Below are 21,341 nucleotides of genomic sequence, written 5' to 3'. Positions count from 1 at the left end.
ATCAGACTGTGGTTTGTTTAATGCCAGAGTGTATACTCTTCCTCACACACTTATATTACCTTTGATTTTTAAAAATACTTTTTAAATACTTAAGATCTCATGCTATGACCTGGACACAAAAGGACTTGTGAACCATTTGTATTTATATGCTATAGTGTGTGTGTGTATGCGCGCACGTGCACACACGTGCATGGACAATTGTGCGATCAGATCACCTTGGAAATTCCCATCTAAACCAGTAAACAATCAGCCATCCAGATGTTGCACATATAACTATAGATTAAGTTAGGATATTACAGAGCCACATCCTCTGGTCACATTGACCATCTTTCTTCCACTTCTTTTACCTTACAGAATTGTTGTTAAGAAGTTGTTGCTTTGGAATTAAGTTTTTAAATCTGCATTGATTCTAGGAATAATTTTGAGCATATTTTCCAATTTATCTTTCAGTGTTTTCTCAAGAAGATTCTAAGTAATGAATTTCTTTTACATGAAAAGCAATATTTTCTTTATGTACAGTAATATATATATAATGGTGGATATATATATAATGGTGGATATATATATAATGGTGGATATATATATATATATATATATATATATATATATATATATATATATATAATGGTGGTTCCCTTCATTCAAAGGGCAACATTTCAGCCTCAAATCTGCATTCCAACTTTAGTACCTATGTAGGAGTCTCTGGCCCACATACTCACATTTTAACTTTTCCCTCAGTCATAGACATCTACTCCAGTTTGTATTTTCCTTTGTTCTGAATATATATTCACATATTTCATTTCATGTATTCTTGTAAGGCATCTCAAATTCTTTATGGAACAAAGATGAATATAAATTTAAAATTTAACTTCTCTCCCTTTTCCTCTTCTATCACCGTATGCTTCAAAACAGGCAGAGCTTTGAAAGCTTGTAGAAATTTGTTCTTTAATACCTTAATCTTCAAAGATACAAGCAAGTGACCCACCCAGTTAAAGCAGTATAAAATAATAATAATAATTTTTAAAAAGCCTTTTGTGCAAACACTTTCTTTACTGATTATTCAACTTAACAGAGGGCAATATCTTGTTCCTTCTCCCCCTATAATTACTTATCTCAGGTGAAATTGATTTATTTCATTCATGATTGGATTTTTCTAGGAAGCAGCAGTATTATAGTTGTTGTAACTAGAATAAAAGTCAGGTGGTTTAAGCCCCAGATTTGAAGGGACAAAGATCTCTTTCAGTTGTGTACACTTGAGTACTTGAATTTGAAGTCTATCCCAGTTAAAAGATCAACAGACCAGCGCAAGCTCTGGCTAATATAGTATTATCTACACAGAGAGTCAACATTTTTGTCAAGAAATAACATTGGACTTTCTTAAGCAGTTACACAAATTGATCAGTTAAAAGTCTACAGCCTAAGTCTTGAAATTATTTTAAATCAGGTTTGAACCAGTTGTAAGTTTAGCTGAGAGACTATAAAAAAGTCAGGGAGACCTCTATGGCAGCTTCACTGAATATGTGGTCTAAAAATGTGTAGCCAGAAGATCTTACCCACAATCTTGACTTCCCTGCCCCTGTATTAGACAATTCTCAAATGTTTACTTCCAGGCAAGGCTGGTCCTCTGAGCCCTACGTCTATATCTCTTAACTCCTCAGCCCCACTTGAGTCCCACAGACATCTAGAAGCCTTCAGTGGATCTCATAATCATTCACCCTGACTCTTTGCACTTCTCTGAGTGAATGGCACCTTTGTCTGGCGAGTGCAGACATCAGAAGCCTTGGGGACACCTTAAATTATTCTATTTCTTTCCTGTCTCCTCCTCCCTCAATACAATTCTCTTTTCCCCATCTCCCTCGCCAAAACTGGTGTCTGCCAACATCCTCTTTTACCCACATGACTGCATAATCCTTCCAGCTAGTGGCCTAGATTTCACTCTTGCCTGGACATAGCCCACTTTTGACACCAGAAGCTAGTGTAGATGACATCTTAAGTTTTTATCCAAAGGTAATATATTCTCTTCCTTGAGATTTTTCAATGATTTCCCCTCACTTTCACACTTAGAACCAAAGTCCTTAATGTGTCCAAAAGGGCACCTGACTGGTCTGAATACTTCAGATTCACCCCCCAGCATTTTCAGTATCTTGCCAATTGAGTTTTATTCAGGTTTGTGTAAAATCAACTCCCTTCTTTCCCTGAGTCCCTCTCCCTGCCCCCCCTCCCACACATCACATAATTTCTATTCTATTCTTAAACTCTGCTTAACACTTCCTTCCTAAGAAAAACCTTCCTGGCCAACTCTGATAAGCTCCATTATAGTTTTTATATTTTCCTGTACTTAACCTTTGAAATGCTTATTGTAATGTAATTAATTTTGTACTTATTTGTCTAAGATCTTTCTTTTTGATTTGAAATGATGTCCATGAGCAGTGATAGGCACTTATCTATACTCTGTGCCTGGCATGCTGCTTTGCACCCAGTTGGTGTTAGATGAATTGATAAATGAATCAAGTAATAAGTGAGAAGCCATTCATATGGGTTAGGGAATCTCATTCTAAATAGTTATATGATTGCACTTTGTGGAAATTATTAAAATTAATTTTACTAGCTATTCTGCCTTGAATTTGGGGAAAATCAGTTCTAAGCCAAATATTAGTAAAAACTAGAAAAGGAAAAAATGGGAAGTTAAATTTATTGAATGCTTGCAGTGCCTGAGGTCTTTAAGTCATTCAAATAACACTAATTCTAATGAATTCTAATATAATTTTCAAAATTACCCTGTGAGAATTCATGGAAAAGAGAAGAGAACCAATGAGCAATTTTACTATCATTATAAAGTTATCACATGGTAGAGATAGTTTTAATTCAATGGTTTCAGCAAAATAGTTTCTCTCTTGAAACAAAAGGACCAAATTTATCTCCTTGTGTATCATAAAGCTAGCTATGAGAACATCAATCACATGATATGCATTAACAAATATTTCTGAAGAATTATGTCAATTTATTCTAATTTTGTTAACAGGAGGATATGATGGGGAGTAGATCTGTTTGACCATGTGTCAAGAAACCATCTCACCACTCATGTTTCTATATTTATGGAACGAAGAAAAAAATAGCAATAGTGCTTTTATGTACTTTAAAGAAATATTATTGGCCCTAAAAATTTACACCATATGTAAATTTTCTGGAATAATCTTAATCAAATCAAGAGAGGAAATAGTATATTTTCTATCTGCTTTTATGTCATGAACTATCAGACACCTGGATCTCTGAGGTTTAAGAAAGAGTATAATAATAAGGAATCTTGATTCTACATTTCCTTTCTCTTAAGGACACACCAGCTTGCCAGATGTGTCTGTGCTACAGCACGACATGTTCAGGACCTTGAGTCAGACAACTGTTTGCTCCTTTCTGCTTCTGTCTTCTGGACCTGGTCTCTTAAGACAAAGCTGCAGCAGAGAAATGGGACAAGCCATCCTCTGGAGGAGAAACTCATTTTGGGTGCTTCTGCTTGTAAACTTTACTGTGGGGAATAAATATGATGCTGCAATGAATGGGACCCTTCACTCTGAGGTGGGTATGGCTGTGGTGTGTGTGTGTGTGTGTGTGTGTGTGTGTGCGCGCGCGCCTTGTTTCATGCCTTTTTCCTGGTATTCTGATAGGTTTCTCTTGTGAAATGGTAAGGCCACACCTGTGTGGGTGGGAGGAAGGTAAGAGGTCTCACCTGATAGAGTTAGCTATTCCTGGAGTCAATCATGTGGTGAAGCGGAGGATTCTGCGAAAAGAATGGACATTTACAAGGTGGGCTTTAGAAAGGCAAGAGCAAACACCTGCTGCTCTGTGAGTCACCCTCCCCTCTTCGTTAAAGATGGCCTTGTCTGCAAAGGCCTCAGAACATTGAGTTTGGAGCTATGGGAGGAAATGCTTCTCTAGGAGAACACAGGATAAAACATGAGTAAATTATATTTTATGAACCATATTGCCTGATTGTATGTTCCTTTCTTGTTTTGTTTCCCTTTCTATTACCTCTGAGCTTTAAGTGGTTTTTTTGTTTAAGTGCTCAGGACTGTGTCAACTCTAGTACTGGGAATTTAGAGAACAGTTGTGTTCCACTTTAAAAACAACATTTAAAAAAAATTTATTGGTCCTTTTTTTAGTTCTACATGATAGCAGAATCCATTTTGGTATATTTACACAAGCACAGGATATATCTTATTCTAGTTGGGGTCCCATTTTTATGGGTGTACACGATGGTGGGATACATTGTGTTGTTTTCATATATGTCCATGGGAAAATGATGTCAGAATCATTCCATTGTCTTTCCTTTTTTTATCCCTCCATCTTTCTCTTCATTCCCCATTGTCTTTATCTACTGAAATTCTATTCTTGTCCTTATACTTCCTGCCTTATTTTGGGTTAGTTTCCATATATCAGAGAAAACATTCAAACTCTGGTTGTTTGGAACTGGCTTATTTTACTTATCATGATAGTCTCTAGATCCATCCATTTGCTGGCAAATGTCATGTGTGTCCCCCCCCCTTTTTTATCTTTAGCCAGGTTATTAGAGGTGTACTTTTTTTCTACTTGCAGTCCCTCATGTCCCTACTTTCTAGGTCCATGTTCTAGTAGAAATAATTAATTGAGAAGTCTATTCTTTCACTTCTTACCTCATAGAACAATATTCCCTGCATTGAAACTTCAGAACATATTGGACTTAAGGCAAATTTTGTTCTCCTTACAGGAATAACTTTAGTCTTTTTGACAGTGAGATTTCAATCTTCTCTAGAGCCTTCAAACTTATCCCTAATGAGATTGCTATTTTCTGAAATTCCTTTAAGAATAAATTTTCTTTTTTCAAAAAAACGTTTATACTTGAATTTAGTGTTATAGAATCTTCATTGTGAAATATAATTGGTCAACTAATAAACATATGATTTCAGAACTATCCTTGTTTGAATGGGAAGAATGAGTAGGAAACTCATTTATCCGAAGGAGTCAAAATATGGGAAATAAGACAGACTGGAATGATCAGAGATCACTTGGAATTGGAATTACTTACCTTTTTTTTTTTTTTTTTGATGGGGATGTGAAATATATTTTCTTTCAACTGGAAATGGGTGAATAGGCCCTGTTCGAAGTCCTTTGGCCCCATGCAGCGTAAGGACAGGGCAGCATGAACTGTGAGCCAACTTGAGTTTGCACGGTACACCAAGCATTTGTGAGGTTTTCCTCAAGTCATTGTTTCTTAAGGACTTGATTCCCAGAGAATTAAAGACCAGAGGTATCAGTGTGTTTTACATCTCTATACAACAGGAAAAGAGAAAGAGAGCAGTAAGAAAATAATATATTCCATCTTCCAAAACTTCATAATTTGCTGTATAGTAATAATTTTAATGTTAAGAGTAATCTAAAAGGAAATGTGTAGATTGATAAATCATATATTATGAATTACTAAGAGAAGGAAGATATTTCAGGGCCTTTATTAGGTACTTGGCAACAGAATAGGTAAGAGCTATCGGACCATAAGGATAATCAGTCAAAAATAATTGAGTTGGAATTTTATTGAGGTCTCTGAGCATCTTTCTCATCAATCTCAAATTTCCATCTCTGGAAACTTTTTTGTCCTGGTTTTCATTTCAGTTTCCTTTCCTGCTATTCCAGAAGAACCACTTACTTTTGAACTTAAGGGAAAAACTGACTTCTTTGAAGAGGACAGAAAGTTATTATTTTAATAAATATTTTAAAGCATTTGTCATTTATAATTTTTATTTATTTTTGATATTTCAGTTTTTACATTTTGTTTTGAAAAACGTGGAGAACCAAACTCCTGCCAGACTCTCCCACCCCAAAAAGATGTAGGGGAGGGATAGAGTAGATAGAAAATAACAAACACTGTCATGTGGTATAGAATCTGGTCACTTGATTTACTATCAAAGAAGTCACCCAAATTTCAAGGGATGGAAACTTAATTCTGAAAGTCTTATGTTAATGTGTGGTTTTTTTTTTTTTTTGTAGACTATGGATTGAACTCATATCTTCACAGATGTTAGGCAAGCATTCCTCCACTAAACTGTGCCCCGAGTCCTGTTAATGGTATTTGAAAGATGGAACCTTTAAGGAATAAATAACCTCTCATGAATGGCTTAATTCATTCATCGATGGGTGTACTAGTGATCATCATGGAGTGGCTTTGTTGTAAAAGTGAACTCTCTCTGGAAAATTTGCTCTATTTTGTCAAAGGTTTTGCCTGCCATGATTCAGGAAGAAAGTCCTCACCAGTTGTTGGCACCATGTCCTGAATTGCCCAGACTTTAGAACCTCTACTTAAAAAAAAAAAAAAATTACTTCATCCGTGGTATTCAGGTGTAACAACAGAAAATGAACTAAGATTCAATAATAGAAAAGAAAACTAAAAATCGTGAATTTTTCAAAGACACAATTTTTCAAAGACAGAATACAACAGACACTAGTAAGGCAGTATGTAAAAACGTGGATGTATAATTGATGTGATTCTGCAATCTATATACGGGGTAAAAATGGGAGTTCATAACCCACTTGAATCAAATGTATGAAATATGATATGTCAAGAGCTATGTAATGTTTTGAACAACCAATAATAAAAAGACTTCTTATAACAACATAAGAAAATATTTATGCATGCTAATTATATTTAGTATTCTACTTTTTCATAGAAGTTATTAAGAATATGTTTCTAACATTCATACAAACTGTTTTTTAATTCAAAATGACTCAATTTTATCTCATTATGAAATGTTTTGTGCATGGGAAAATATTATTATCCCCATTTAGTGATAATGATATTAGTAGCAAATAATATTTTGTGTAATTTATGAAAGCATTTAGTTTATAGAACAAGCCTTGGAGGTACCTTTTCTCATATTATAGATGAAGAATATAAAATGTGGTAAAGTTTTAGCTAAATAAGGATTACAATAGGTATTATAATAGGTCTAAAAAAACCTCAATTTCTGACTATAACTTTGGAAAGATTAAATAATTTGCTTAAATTCTGGAAAAATGAGACTAGAATCCTGTACTTCTAGATCTGAGTTATCATTTCTTTTTAACCTCCAGCACCTTTAAACATTCATTCTGTTTGGGGAGAATTTCCTACTATATGAGTCTCTACCTCTCTCTGAGGATCCCTATAAAATCCTGATACCCAGTCCCCAAGCCTTCTTTGTCTTATAGCGAGACTGAGAAAGACACCTTCAGTGTATGCAGCAATTGGAGATGTTCTAGTAGAACCATGTATCCAACCTCAGGTTGTTAGTTATGCTAAATGCTCTTTGTACTCAGTGGAGGGGCAGGGCAGACACTCTCCAAGGACAAGTCTACAAATGAATGTGTGCCGCAGTCTGGCCTCAGCAAAATAACCAGGGGGTGACGATACAGCAGGAGTGGGAGCCGTTTATTGTAGGACAGGAGCGGTATATATACATTCCACACAGCTTATCTTAATTAACATAAACTCGATACAGCAGTCAACCAATAAGGAATCTCCACACTTAATGGCTCGCTGGCGTTACTTCATAAACCACTCCCTCTGGCAAAATGCCAGGCTCCATCCAGACTTGTTTACAGACTCTAACAAATGTGGAATGTTGTTCCTGGTTCTGTAAGCTCCAGATCTGGTTCTTGGGACATTTTGCAGACACTATGATCTACTTAATATTCTTTTTTAAAGTTGGTACATTATATAGAGGAGTGAGTTTCACCATGGCATAATGGTACATGGGAATGACATAATTCAATCAAGTTTCCTACCAAATATCTCCCCTACCCTCTCCTCCCTCCTGCCCCTTCCCATTCTTCTACCTTATTTGTCTCCCTTCTATTTTTATGATGTACTCCCTCACACTATCTTCCATATAAGAGATAAAACATAATGCTCTCCATTTCCATCTATTTCCCTACAAATAGCACAATTTCATTCTTCTTTAGGAATGAATATAATACCAAATTTTCTTTATTTATTCACTTTTTGACAGACATCTAGGCTGGTTCCATAACCTGGCTGCAGTGAATTATGCTATGATAAACATAGGTACACCTGTATTCTAAAGTATGCTAACTTTAATTCATTTGAACAAATATCAAAGAGTGGGATATATAGATAATTCTGCAATACATGAAAATTCTGCTTTAACTTATGAAAGTAGACTTCATTTGTAACTACAAACCTTGAATGACATAGTTTAAGTTTTTTGTTTATTTGTTTTTCAACTAGGATAATTTTACCCTCAAGTCAGAAATTTCCCTTAATGAGCAATCTTACTCTTAGGTTTGGATATGAAGTGTCCTTCAAAGACTCATATGTCGAGGACTTGTTTCCCAATGCTGCAGTGTTCAGAGGTGGGCTTTTGTACAGTGATTGGATCATGGAGGCTCTGACTCTACTGAAGGATTCATAATTTGATGGCATAAGGGAAGTGGTAGAAATTTTGGTGGGGTCTAGTTGGAGGAAGGCCATTGGGGGAATGCCCTAGAGGATATCTCTTGTGTTCAGTCTCTGTGTGTGTGTGTGTGTGTGTGTGTGTGTGTGTGTGTGTCTGTCTGTCTGTCTGTCTGTCTCTCTCTCTGCCTCTTTCTGTCTCTGCTTCCTGGCTGATGTGAACCAAGAATCTTCCCTCTGCTACATCCTTCCACCATGATATTTTTCCTCACCTAAGGCCCCCCAGGTGATGGATCCATGGACTGAAACCTATGAAATAAGAGCCAAACTCAATTTCTCCTCCTCTAAGTTGTTTTTCTCAATTACTTTCCACAGTGATAAAATGCTGACTTACATGCTTACTCTTAGTTTCAGCATTCCCTCTCATTTTCTGTACTTTTTTTTTTTTTTACCCAAACTACTGTGTTTGGTTTGGCAATGTGAATACAAAGGGGAATATCTTTAGTTACAACTGCTGCTATTGTTGAGCCAATTTATTTATTCAACACAGCATTAGTGTTAGGGGAGCAAAAGGAAAGATTGACATGGAAAAGTTGGTTTGAGGCAATATGAGTGAGGTTCTAAATGTCACTTATTCATTCTTTAAACGAATATTTATCAAGTGCCTAATATGTGCTGTATTTGACCATTTTATGTTGCTATAACAAAATACCTGAGTCTGATAATGAAAATAGATTTATTTCATAGTTTAGGAGGTTGGAAGTTCAACTTTAGACAGTTCCATCATGTCAGTCGCTGGTGAGGGCTTAGTGGTGGACGGCACAACTGCTGGAGTGTACGTGAGGGAGAACTCATACAGCAAGCTGGATATGAGGCTAGCTCTTTGATGAAACTTATCCCCATAGAAGTAATTTAGGATGCCATGAGGAATAAATTATTCATTCAGAGGGAAGTATCCCCAGTGGCCTATTTACCGTGCATAGTGGCCTACCTCTTAGGTTCTGCCTACTCACAAAATCACCACACTGAGGAGTAAGCTTCACTACCTGAACCCAAGGGAAACAAATCACATCAACCCAAAGCATGTGTCATGCTGATTTCAGATGCCAAGAGCAGGCCATTGTAGAAGACCTGACGCCTGATGTGGAAGTTTATAGCCTAAGGTTGCAGACAAATGGAGAGAGGAGGTAGCAATATGTTGACATGATAGATATTAAATTAGCATTGTAGTAGCTAATTAAAGAAACACCTGACATACAATTTTTTGATGAAGGATGAAATAGGAGAAAATTTTCCTGAGATAGTGACTCCTATACTAAAAACTAAGGAATGGAATAGACTCTGAGAAAGCAGGTGGTGGAGGAAGACTATCCCATTTATAAAAACCGGGGCATGTATTCAAAGACAAAAAGTTATAAAACAGTGTGCAGGAGAAGGGTGCAGAAATAAAATGTAGTTGGACTACAGGAAGTGGTTGGATTTTCCAGGGCCATTAAGCCAAAGAAAGAGGTTTTTAATTTAGCATGAAGTCAATATTGAGTCTTGGAAAGTTTTTAATTTGGTATATGGTGGTATCAAGATCATAAACATCATCCTAATAATCCAACACACAGATTATTGATGCTTACTATGTGCTAGATACCCCCTGACACTAACATGCTTTTGTTATTTCATCCTAACCATAAATGGCAGTAGCTGCAATTATTGCCTTCATTTTACAGATAAGACAATTGGAGTTTAGAGAGGTTAAATAATAAATAACACCAGTGTTTGATCTGGCATTATGTCTTAGATAATTTTTAGTGCTCTAACCACATTTGTGCTATGAAAATATTCCTCTGGCTGAAAGAATTTAGAATTGATTGGAGGAAGGAGAGTCTCAAGAAAGCAAGTCTAGATAGGAGGCTTTCATGACACTTAAAGCAGAAGAAGGTAATGATCTGAACAGGTCTGGTAGCATTGCAGTGGAAAGAAGGGAAAAAGTTTGAGAGATTTTTATAAAAGTTAGTCTCTATATGAAATGCTGGTTAATTGGATGTGACTAGAGGAAATGAGACAGGGAGAGATAAGGGTGGGGGGGGGAACCCAAGAAATGTGACTTGTATGGTGACAATTACTGAGATAATAGAGACCAGAAGAGCAGGTTTACACTTTTTGATTTGGGGCATCTTTGATCTATATAGGTAGTGATCCTAGTGAGATGTATACATTGGAATTCTGAAGCAAGATAAAGTGAGAGACAGAGATTTGGGGGTCTTGGGCACATAGAAGAAGCAAAAAGTTGAACATATGGAAACGATGAGATCACCTAGGGAGGGCTAGACCCAGGTATACCAGGGGGTGCTAAGAGCTTTTCAGGGTCCACAAAGTGAAAATTACTATAATTAATACAAAGATGTGATTTACCTTTTCCACTCTTGGTCTCATATGAGTGTACACTGAAGATGTACATAATTGCAAGATGTGTCATAATGCCATTGCTTCAAAGGCTATTGGAATGTGTCTTCACATATTCCTATGTTTTAAGAAATTCTCAGTTTTAATTTCTAGCACAGTATATATTGACAGGTATAGCCCACTTAAACATAAGGGCTTTAGGGTCCTCAAAATGAATGAAAAGTTTTAGATCTGGTAAACTAGAGAACTTAGCCTTGATTCTATAGTCAAGGATGGTCACTGAAGACCTGAGGGCAGGCAAGAACATAATCAGAAAGCTATTCTGATGGCAGCCTAGTATGCATTAAGATGGGGAAAACAGGAAGTTACAGAGATGATTTAGTTGGTAATTACAGCAACTCAGGTATGAAATTACTAAGGGTTCAGACTATGGAAACCACCACTGATGAGGATGGACAACAGAAAAGAAACAAAAATGTGACTTGGTTATTGACTGAATATGTGTTACCATCAAAGAATGAAAGGAGCAAAAGATAAATGGGTTTGAAACAATGTGATTGGAAGAAAGGTGGTGCCGCTTGATCTCTGATATTCGGGAAGGATTCATTAAGTGAATATTGTCCAGTAGAAATGAAATGAGAGCCACAAATGTAATCTAATGCATTTTCAGTTAGCTGTTTTAAGAAGTAAAAAAGATGAAATTAATTTTAATATTTTACTTAATCCAGTCTAAAAAGTATTATCATTTCAGCGATCATTTAACTAATATGAAATTATTGAGAGAGTTTACAATCTTCTCTCTTTTAGAATATGTGTTAGGTCTTTGAAATCTGATGTGTATTTTGCATGTGCAATACACAGAAAAATAATATCAGTCCTATTTTAAGTACTCAATAGTCCAAGTGGCTAGTGGCTGCCACTTTTTTCACAGCAGCTTTAAATCACTCTTTTTCTGAGTCAAGTATATCAGAATCTTAATGCTGTTTCTGTCTGGGGTTTTTGGTTCTTTCTGAGCTCTTTTCTCAGAAAGTGATGGATTTGTACTGAGTCATCTAACCCTTTTACTTCCTCGACGTCTTACATGTGTAGGGTGTAATTATGGGTCTGTTCTAAGGAAATGATCTAAGTCGTGGCAGCTTGCTTACCTGGAACTGAATCTCTGACCTGCTTTTTAAAGGGCCTGTACTGAATGTACCTAATCAGCTCAAAGCACACTGACACTGGTCAGTGAAAGAGAAAACAGGCAAAATTTGAGTTATGTGAAAGATCATATCTATAGTATTAAAAAGATATGAAAATCAATGAAAGAGGGTAGAAATTTCAGAAAATGTAAGCACTGAAAATAGATCAGAGTTTTAGCAGTGGCAGTTGAACTAAGAAACTCTTCTATATCCTCATTATTCATGTCCACAGAGGAGTTGGTCATTATTATTTTTTTTTAAACCTGAGCTATCCCATGGAGTAGACTCATTGAGGGTACATGTTGTAGATGCTCAATAAAAGTCTTAAGAGATGTGAGTATTTTTATTTGAGATGTGAATTAATAATTAAAAAAGAAGAGAAATGGAAGCAAGTTTTTCCAATGCAAAGATTTCTGTGATTAAGAGTTGAGATGAGGGGCTAGGGTTATGGCTCCGTGGTAGAGTGCTTGCCTAGCATGAGTGAGGCACTGGTTCGATCCTTGGCACCACATAAAAATAAATAAAATAAAGGTTGTATCCATCTACAACTAAAAGAAAATATATTTTAAAAAAGAGTTGAGATGAGTAGAGATGAGTTTGCCATGTATTTGTATAGGTGAAATATGAATCTGGAGAAGAAAAATGCAGGAAAATGAGAAAAGATTAGACATTGATAGTGCATAGCAAATCATTGTAGTATGCCTCCTCACCATATGCTCATTCCATGATAAGTTTATGTTCCAAGATGAAATAAAAATTAAATGTGTAACACTGGGATTCTTAAAAAGGATAATAACAAAATACACCTATATGATAAAAATTTTTAACCACACCCAAGAAATAGTCTTTTTCTTTTTTTTTAAAAAAGTATTTTTTAGTTATATATGGGCGCGGTATCTTTATTTTGTTCATTTATTTTTATGTGGTGCTGAGGATCGACCCCAGTGCCTCACAGGTGGGAGGCAAGTGCTCTACCACTGAGCCACACCCCAGCTGCTAAGAAACAGTCTTTTTCAAAGTTCAGTTATTACAGTACACGTTATGTGCCTTATGAGTTTGGAATGATAATCTGCAAATGTGTCGTATCTCTATAGTTTAAAGTCCTTATACATACTTTCTTTTTGCTTATATAGGATTTACTCATAAAATCTGTTTTTCTGAGAAGTTATATACTTTCAGTTATTTATTATTGTTTTCTTTTGTTGAGAATCCAGGAGTCAGGATGTAATGTTGCTATGGCAATGAATATGTACAACTAGGTGTTTGGAGGGGAAGTTAAATGATGAAAAATATATTTGCCTATAAATTCCTTCTAGTGAAATTTTTAAGTCTTGCAAGTAAATTTTTTTCTGTTATATACAACTATATGAAGGAAGTATGTTATACCACATCTTGAATGATGAATCTCTACTGTGTATATTAAGTAGCAAGAACACAGGAACATCTTAATACACTACAGCTGAGTTTTTGTTTGTTTGTTTGGGGCCAAGTATTGAACTTAAGGACCACCCAGTCCTTTTTATTTTTTATTTTGAGAAAGGGTCTACACTAGGTTGCTTACAGTCTTGCTAAGTTGCTGAGGCTGGCTTTGAACTTGCGATACCCCTGCCTCAGCTTCCTGAGTTGCTGGGATTATTGGCATGACCCACCACACCTGATCCATAGTATTTTCTTAAGAGTAGTTCACTTTTTTAAATATATATATTTTTAGTTGTAGATGAACACAATACCTTCTTATTTTGTTTGTTTATTTATTTATTTTTTAATGTGGTGCTGAGGATTGAACCCAGTGCCTCGCAGGGGCGAGGCAAGCGCTCTACCGCTGAGCCACAACCCCAGCCCCAATGGTAGTTTATTTTATAAGACTGGGTTAACTGCCATAAAGGGATATGTAGGTATATGTGTATGTATGTGTGTAAATAAAGTATAAGTCAGGATACATTTTAAGGATGTAGTTCTTGTTAGTCGTGAAGATGACATTAAGGACTCAAACTTGTTAGAAATATTTACAACTGCCAAGTATATAAATTTCCAGCTTTTGGGATTCAATACATTGAGAGTGGTTAATACCTTGCTTGAAGGGTTTCAGAGTACTGACACTGGAACATACATAATAAGATAGGAAATATGGTATTTAAAGACATAATTTAAAATACTCTTACAAATAAAGAGCTTAAATTTTTGACATATTAACCTTTTGTAGTGTCCCAGAACTTTGCACCAAGAATTCAAAAGATCCTGATTCCTTTATTGGCTGACTACATATTGACTGGCCAGACACCTACCACTCTTTTTTTTTTTTTCATATTGTTTTCAGACAAGGTAAGGATTTTTCACATATAATGAGACTTAATTAGATCAGTACTGAGATATAATATAGATATAATGTGAGCCTCATATGTAAGTTAAAATTGTCTAGTTGTATTATTGTGTTTTTCAGTTTTCTATCACTATGACAAATACCTGAGATAATCAACTTAAAAAAAGAAAAGATTTATTTTGGCTCACATATTTACAGATTTCAGCCCATAGTTGGTTAGTCCTGTTGCTTTGGGGCTATGGTGGCAATTCAGGATGGGAATTAGTGGCAGAGCAAAACAGCTTGCCTCATGGCTGGGAATTGAAAAGGGGGAGGGGGAAGAAGGTGGGGCCTCCCTATGTCCTTCAAGGTCACATCCCCAATGACCTAAAGACCTCCTGCTAGGTCCCTGCCTCTTAAAGCTTCCAGCACCTTCCAATAGTGCCACCAGTAGTGGGGAATCAGGTATTTAATATCTGTACCATTAGGGGACACTTATCCAAATTACAGCACACATTAAAAAGGATAAAAGAATGGATAAAATTAATTTTAATAATATATAGTTGTGCACCACTTAATGATGGGATAAGTTTTGAGTAATGTATTTATTAGGCAATTTTATCTTTGGGCAAACATCATAGAGTGTACTTATACAAATCTAGCCAACTATACACCTAGGCTGCAAGGTATAGCCTACTGTTCCTAGGCTACAAACCTCTATAGCATGTTACTGCACTGAATCCTGTAGGCAAATGTAATACAATGGTAAGTATTTGTGTAGCTAAATATATCTAAACAAGAAAAGTTATAAGAAACACATTGAAATAAACTAAAGTGGTACAACTATATAGGGCACTTACCACAAATGGAACTTTAGAACTAGAAGTTGATCTGGTGAGCTGTGAGTGAGTGGTGAGTGAATGCAAAGCCTGGGATATCACTGTGCACGGCTGTATATGTAGATTACATTCAATTTGTAAAAAAAAAAAAAAAAAAAAGAAAGAAAAAAAAATTCTTTCTTCAGTAATAAATTAACCTTGGCTTACTATAACCTTTTTCTGTATAAACTTTCTAATTTAAAAAACTTTTGACTTGCTCATAATATCACTTAGCTTAAAACACATATTTTATAGCTGTACAAAAATATTTTCTTTCTTTATATCTCTACTCCCTAAGTCTTTTTATCTAAAACTTTGTTGTACTATATATGAATACACACAGACTCTAAAGATAAACATAATAAACATATATTGAAATTCACTCTAACAAAAATATAATACAGTTAATATATAAACCAGTAATAGTCAATTATCATTATAAAATATTATGCATTGTACATAATTCTATTATACTTTTATGTGACTGGCAGCACAATAGGTTTGTTTATACCAGCATCACCACAAACATGCGAATAACGAAATGTATTATAGTTTTAGGAGAGCTATCGTGTCACAAGGCAATAGAAATTTTCAGCTCTATTACAATCTTAGGGAAACACTGTTGTATATGAGGTTTGTCATTGATTGAAATGTTGTTATGCAGTACACAACTGTATTTTATTTAATTCAATCTGCCCAAAATATTATGTCAACTTGTAAGCAATGTAAAAGTCATTGATAATGTATTTTACAGTCTTGTGGGTCTTTTTTTTTTTTTTTTTTGCTAATTCTTTGAGATCTAGCATGTATTTTACTCTTAAAGTACATGTCAATTTGGTCTGCTACATTTCAAGTGCTCAATATTCACATTGGTTAGTAGATACTGTATTGACAATGCACTATTTGACTAAGAGGAAAGCAATGCTTTTGTTCAGAATATTGAGTTATTCTGCATCAGATTTCTTGGTATAATAACCTTGCTTTCTTAGAAAAGAAGAGCTTTCTGACTCGAAGAGGACATTGCTTACTGCATTCAAGACAAAATAAATATGTGGGGAGTAAACACTTGACATTACTTAATGCCTATAGTTTAACAGTGCTTTCACATATACTACCTTTTTTAATCCAGTTGTAGTTCTGAGAAATAGGGAGGAATTAAGTACCATTTATTTTTATTTAAGGAAGCAGACCCAGAGAGTGTACTAAATTTCCCTCCAGCTCCAACTCTCATGATCCAACTGGCTATCACAATCTAGGGTACAGTTACCAAATAATGAGCAACCAAGCCAGTCAAAATATATGTCCCAGTATTTCTTGCTTCTTTTATATACGTATATTTTAAAGCATCTGCTTTGTAGCTGTTTGGAAGGGCCCTGACTTGTCTCACGTCTCCATTTTTTGTTTGTTTGTTTGTATCCAGAATTAAATGAAAATAAGTCTTTCTTATACTTAGGAATGTTTTGATTCACACAAGTTGGTGGTGGTAGATATTCTTGGGACTGTCACCCTCATGCCTCAAAGTTCAACAACCATCCTGTCTACAATATTGTGACAATGACAAAATGGCCCTTTGACAATAGGGCCATTTATATTTTTAGTTACTGGGGATTGAACCCATGATGCTTTACCACTGAGTTACATCCCCAGCCCCAGCCACCCTGACTTTTTTTTTTTAAATACAATAGGTATTTCATAGACATAAAGAACACTCACTATTTAATGCTGAGCTAAGTGAAGAAGCACGTCATCTCTTCCCCTAAAGCAATTAATTTATATGACTCAATCACTTTTCAGGGAACCCTCTAATAGCAGTAATAACACCAGTATTGTATTCTTGGTTTTTCGTGCCGTTCACATGAAAATAATCCCATTCACTTTTATATTCAAGCTGCATTGAGTTTAGGCTAATTTCTCTCAACTGATAATGTTGCCCTTGTGTTTTGAGTCACAATTTAGACGGGAAGCACCTCTATTCAACAATAAGCCTCTAGGGGTTTAAGTAATATTTTAAGTAATGCTTGTAATATATTACTTTAAACACTTCTCCTTGTTGGTGTGTATAATATTTTCCCCAGATCTTCAATTGCTAAAATTGTAGCTGCTGAGATACCTTTCTAGATCGGGTCCTAAAAATCTTTTACACATTGCAGATGATGACATCACCTGCTGTAGGTGGCCCAGTTTGGTCGCCATTCTTAGAGCAGAGGGTTTCTGAAAGACACCAAAGTTGTAGGTCCCGAAGGCAGTCGGGAAATTGGTCATTTCCAGGGATGGACAGAGAGGGCGCACTTCCACTAACGCACAAACAGCCAGGACTTGGTGGGACAAATCCGCAGGCACACCGGAGGGGTATTCTCAAGGCGCAGACTAGTTACATTCTAGTTAAGCTAGACAAATAAACGAGTGTCAAAAGACCTGGAAGAGTGGATCTTCGACGAGAGCAGATCACCAGAAAGCAACTGCTGCATAATTTTAAGTTTCCCTAGAGTCTCGACGGGATTTTCCCTCCTGTCCTGACTCCACTCACCGAGTAGCCTTGGGGGCTCAGTGCCATTCTCCCACCACCTCCTCTTTCTTCACTCTGACTCTGGGCGATCTCACTGCCCCGCCATCGGGCCGCCTTGGTCCGCCTGGACCTCAGCACCTGGCCGGGTGCCTGCCAGAGGGCGTAGGGGGTGGAGGCGCGGCAGGGGCGGGCTCTGTCGCACACCCCCCTCCGCCCCCTCCCAGCCGGCTGCTGGGGCCAGTGGTAGGAGCTCCGCGCACCGCCAGCCGCAGGGGGCGTGGGATGGGGGTGGCAGAGGAGCGGGGCGCCCGCACAGACTAGAGTCAACAGCACACTTCAAAAGGGTGTCGGGGCTGCGTTCCCCTCCCGCGCCCCGGGAACTTCAAAGAGGCCCGCGCTGTCCCAGCTGCCTTGCTCAACTCTGGGGCCCCGCAGCCCCAGCGCGGCCGCCGAGTGGCCATGACCCCGGCGCTCCGCTCAGCGCTCCTCCAGGCTCTCCTGCTGTTTGCAGTGGCCGCCGAACTCTCGGCAGGTACAGTGGGTGTTTTTCCACCTGCGCTCTCGAGGGTGGGAGTTGGGGGCGGTGAGCACACGGGCGAGAAAAACAGGGTGCTCGGAGTAAACTGACCGTCCGCGGGGCGGAGGTGGAAGCGCCAGTCTGGTTGATGGGGCACAGCGTGGGCACCTGACGTCTGGCAGCCGTAGGAGTAGACAGGTGTGTTGAATATAAAGCCACTAGGAGGAAGGGAAAAAAGTCCCGGACGTGGGGTAGGGGTGAGGTGGGTGACTAATTTGGGGGCAGTTTGTAGCAGAATCAGTACAGGAGCGTTTGTAGGTGGGTGCTGAGCTGGAAGCTGGTGGCACTGTGAATTTACCCTGCAAGGACGTGGAAGGCTGCAAGTGCCCCTGGGAGACTCTATACTGAGCCCCTGAGGGCTATGCAAGGATGGTGGCATTATGGTGGTGGGGTTTGGCAATTTGGTTTGAAATTTAGGAGGCGAAGGATATCCCAGAAGCCGTTGGTGCCAAGCTAGGGAGGCAGGAGTAGGAGCTTAAATCTGCGTGGTTTGTAACGCACATTGCTTTCGAGGTACGATCTTTACTCAGAGTTTCAGGGGGAAAAAAATTCTGGCAAGCGCCCCAGCGTTTATAACAGGTCTGTGCCTTGATAGGCTAAATAGAGCCCTCGACCCAAGCTAGAATCCAAACGTTTCTTTACAATATTTACAAGAAACTGGGGCAAATGCATCTTTGGTAAAATCATAGTCGGCTGTAACTAAAAACCTTTAAGCTTTGAAAGTGTTTTTATTACATTGTCCTGGATTACACAGACCAGGAACAGATTCCTTGCTAACTCATTCTTTAAACATTTCAATCAGACATTGAAGACATTTGCACATAAAAACCTGGTGTTTTTCCATAGAGCTGTACTTTGTCCGAAACTGATTTTGATGCATTTTTGTTTTCCCAGATGACAATCTGTTTGACATTAATAGCTATACTTAGGGTGGGTAGTTTTCCTCTCGGTACCATGTGCAGGAGAATATTTTGAATAGTATGATTGCTGTCATGTATATATTTCAGTGTTTCAAATGACCTGAGAGAATCAGTAAATACAAATAAATCATGAAATATTCAAGTAAAAATAGATAATTGGAAATTATTAATTGACAAAATCTGAGGGTTAAAGCATTTGATTTGTATTTTTGGAAAGCAGAGTCACCATGAGACTGATGGGAAGATGATGGGATAAAGTGACACATGTGCATTTGGAGTTAGTCAATTCATCAGTGGGAAGAAAACCAACCATGGGAAGTCTTTATAAGAAATGGGTGAAAATACTGCTAAATTGGAATACTGAAAGTGTTCTTGACAGTTTCATAGAATTTATCCCCCCTGCCATAATAAACACACAACACACACACACACACACACACACACATTCACACACCTAAAGATAGTCTTTCAGATATGACAGCTTTGACTGGGCACCTATGAAACTTCTTCTACAGGCTGACTATACAACTTTTATTTATGGGAACTAATAACTAGGTTTCAGACATGCTGAAAAAAACAATCAATTTTTTAAAAATTGAAAGGAATATTTCACCATATGACAAAATCTTTTAAAAGTTTTAGAGACCTGGGCATACCAACAGAATAAAACATGCCCCATTATGTTCTTGACAAGGCATGGAAAGTTATGGAAACTTTTGACTTTGAAATGAACAAAAATGTTAAAAAATTAGGTCATTCATTCAAATTTAATTGTTCCCTCAAAATATGAAATCTAAGAAAAATGCATGATATGTAGCTAATGTGTCAATATACTAGAGAGGTAATTATAAAATTGAAATTTACAATGAACTTTTTTGTCAAATGCAATTATTAAATTTCTTTAAGAAATTCCTAACCCTTTTGTGTTCCACATAAACGATATATATTGCTACCTCTGTCATTTATTCTAAACTTTAGTACAAATCTTTGGTTATTGGGTAAAGGAATTCAAGGTAGTTTTTACTCTTCATCTTTTCAATTCGTTTTCTCACATGGGTACCTACCTTATTTTTGACATGGCCACTTTTGTAAGTTACATTTTAACATGCTAGATGTTTATGAATATGAACTCACCCTTGTCAGAATGTTGTATGAGGTGTTACTCTTGACATGCTGACATAGGTAGCAAAGCTTCATGACACAAAGTGCTGGCTTTCAATTTGGCTCTGCTGAACACCAGCCCATAAATATGTGAAAATACTATAAACCTCTTTATGCTTTAGTTGCTCTTCTCTGGCATTACTGTCATGTTTGCAGATAACATGCATTAAAGTAGAGAGTAGACCATTGTTCTTCATTGAGAATCTCAGAGGGTAACAGCTGGTGGAAACTTCGAAAAACTACTTACTGGTCTGGAATTGATTTTTGAAAATTAGTTTGTTCTGATTATATAAACTTTATATTTCTTGATGTTTGATAAGACAGACCTAACATAGCCTCAGATTAACCATTTTTTTCATATTAAACAAAGAACTGGCAATAAATGTTCAGGAGATCTGTACCTTGAAGTGTTGATTTGGATATGAGGCCAGTATATACTGTGTACATTCTCTTCTGCTTTCATAAAACTCCTTTGTCATAAGGTTGGCAAAGATGTATTGAGAGTCCAGAAAGCTATATGCTCTTACTCTAAAATTGTAACAACAGTTCTCATGAAAAGTTTTCAGTGGTGCTTTTGGAAGTGAAAGTGAAACACTAGGGCTGAATTTATAAATGAAAAGATGTTGCCACCTTTGCCCTTTTTTAAGCACAGTCATTTCTTGGTCCATGGGCACAAATGTGGCAAGAACTCCCTGACTCCAAGGACAAGACATCTCAGGCCCAGAAAACAACTGTGCAGATACCCTTGGGAATTTATTTCTTCATTGACTGTACTGCCTAAACCCATTATCTAGCCTTAAACTTAAAGCATATGAAATATAGAGTTCATCTGAATTGCAAAACTCATACAGGGTTTGAAATGGAAGAGGAAATGGAGGTAAGGATGATATTGAATTTTTGATCCAAGTAATGGATGAATGGAAACTTAACTGGGGTGGGGCAGACTGCAGGAAAAGCTGGTCTGGGGGAAGGAAGGGCATGGTGACAGATAGCAGCTCAGTTGGGA

General features: G+C 37.1%; 1 protein-coding gene and 1 long non-coding RNA gene across 5 annotated transcripts in view; one reads left to right on the top strand and one right to left on the bottom strand.

Annotated features, from left to right (window-relative positions):
- LOC106145229 (uncharacterized) overlaps positions 1–17,962 on the bottom strand; it is a 93,626-nt gene extending 75,664 nt beyond the window's left edge. Inside the window, exons 1-3 of one of the 4 annotated variants that reach the window (XR_013424086.1) lie at positions 17,699–17,962; positions 5,060–5,302; positions 3,725–3,775 (exon numbers count right to left, since the gene is read on the bottom strand). This is a non-coding gene — a long non-coding RNA (uncharacterized LOC106145229). The remainder of the gene's footprint in view (positions 1–3,724; positions 3,776–5,059; positions 5,303–17,698) is intronic. The other 3 variants (XR_013424085.1, XR_001230109.4, XR_013424084.1) reach the window with 3 other exon arrangements.
- Positions 17,880–21,341, top strand: part of Acvr1c (activin A receptor type 1C) — a 71,868-nt gene continuing 68,406 nt past the window's right edge. The window contains exon 1 of the mRNA XM_005315780.5: positions 17,880–18,209. Coding sequence (XP_005315837.2) covers positions 18,137–18,209 — 73 coding nt within the window. The 5' untranslated portion in view covers positions 17,880–18,136. The remainder of the gene's footprint in view (positions 18,210–21,341) is intronic.

This window comes from Ictidomys tridecemlineatus, chromosome 7 (genome assembly GCF_052094955.1).
Source record: "Ictidomys tridecemlineatus isolate mIctTri1 chromosome 7, mIctTri1.hap1, whole genome shotgun sequence".
NCBI lineage: Eukaryota > Metazoa > Chordata > Mammalia > Rodentia > Sciuridae > Ictidomys > Ictidomys tridecemlineatus.
Note: the sequence above shows the minus strand (reverse complement) of the source record. Positions and strands in the feature narration are given on the sequence as shown.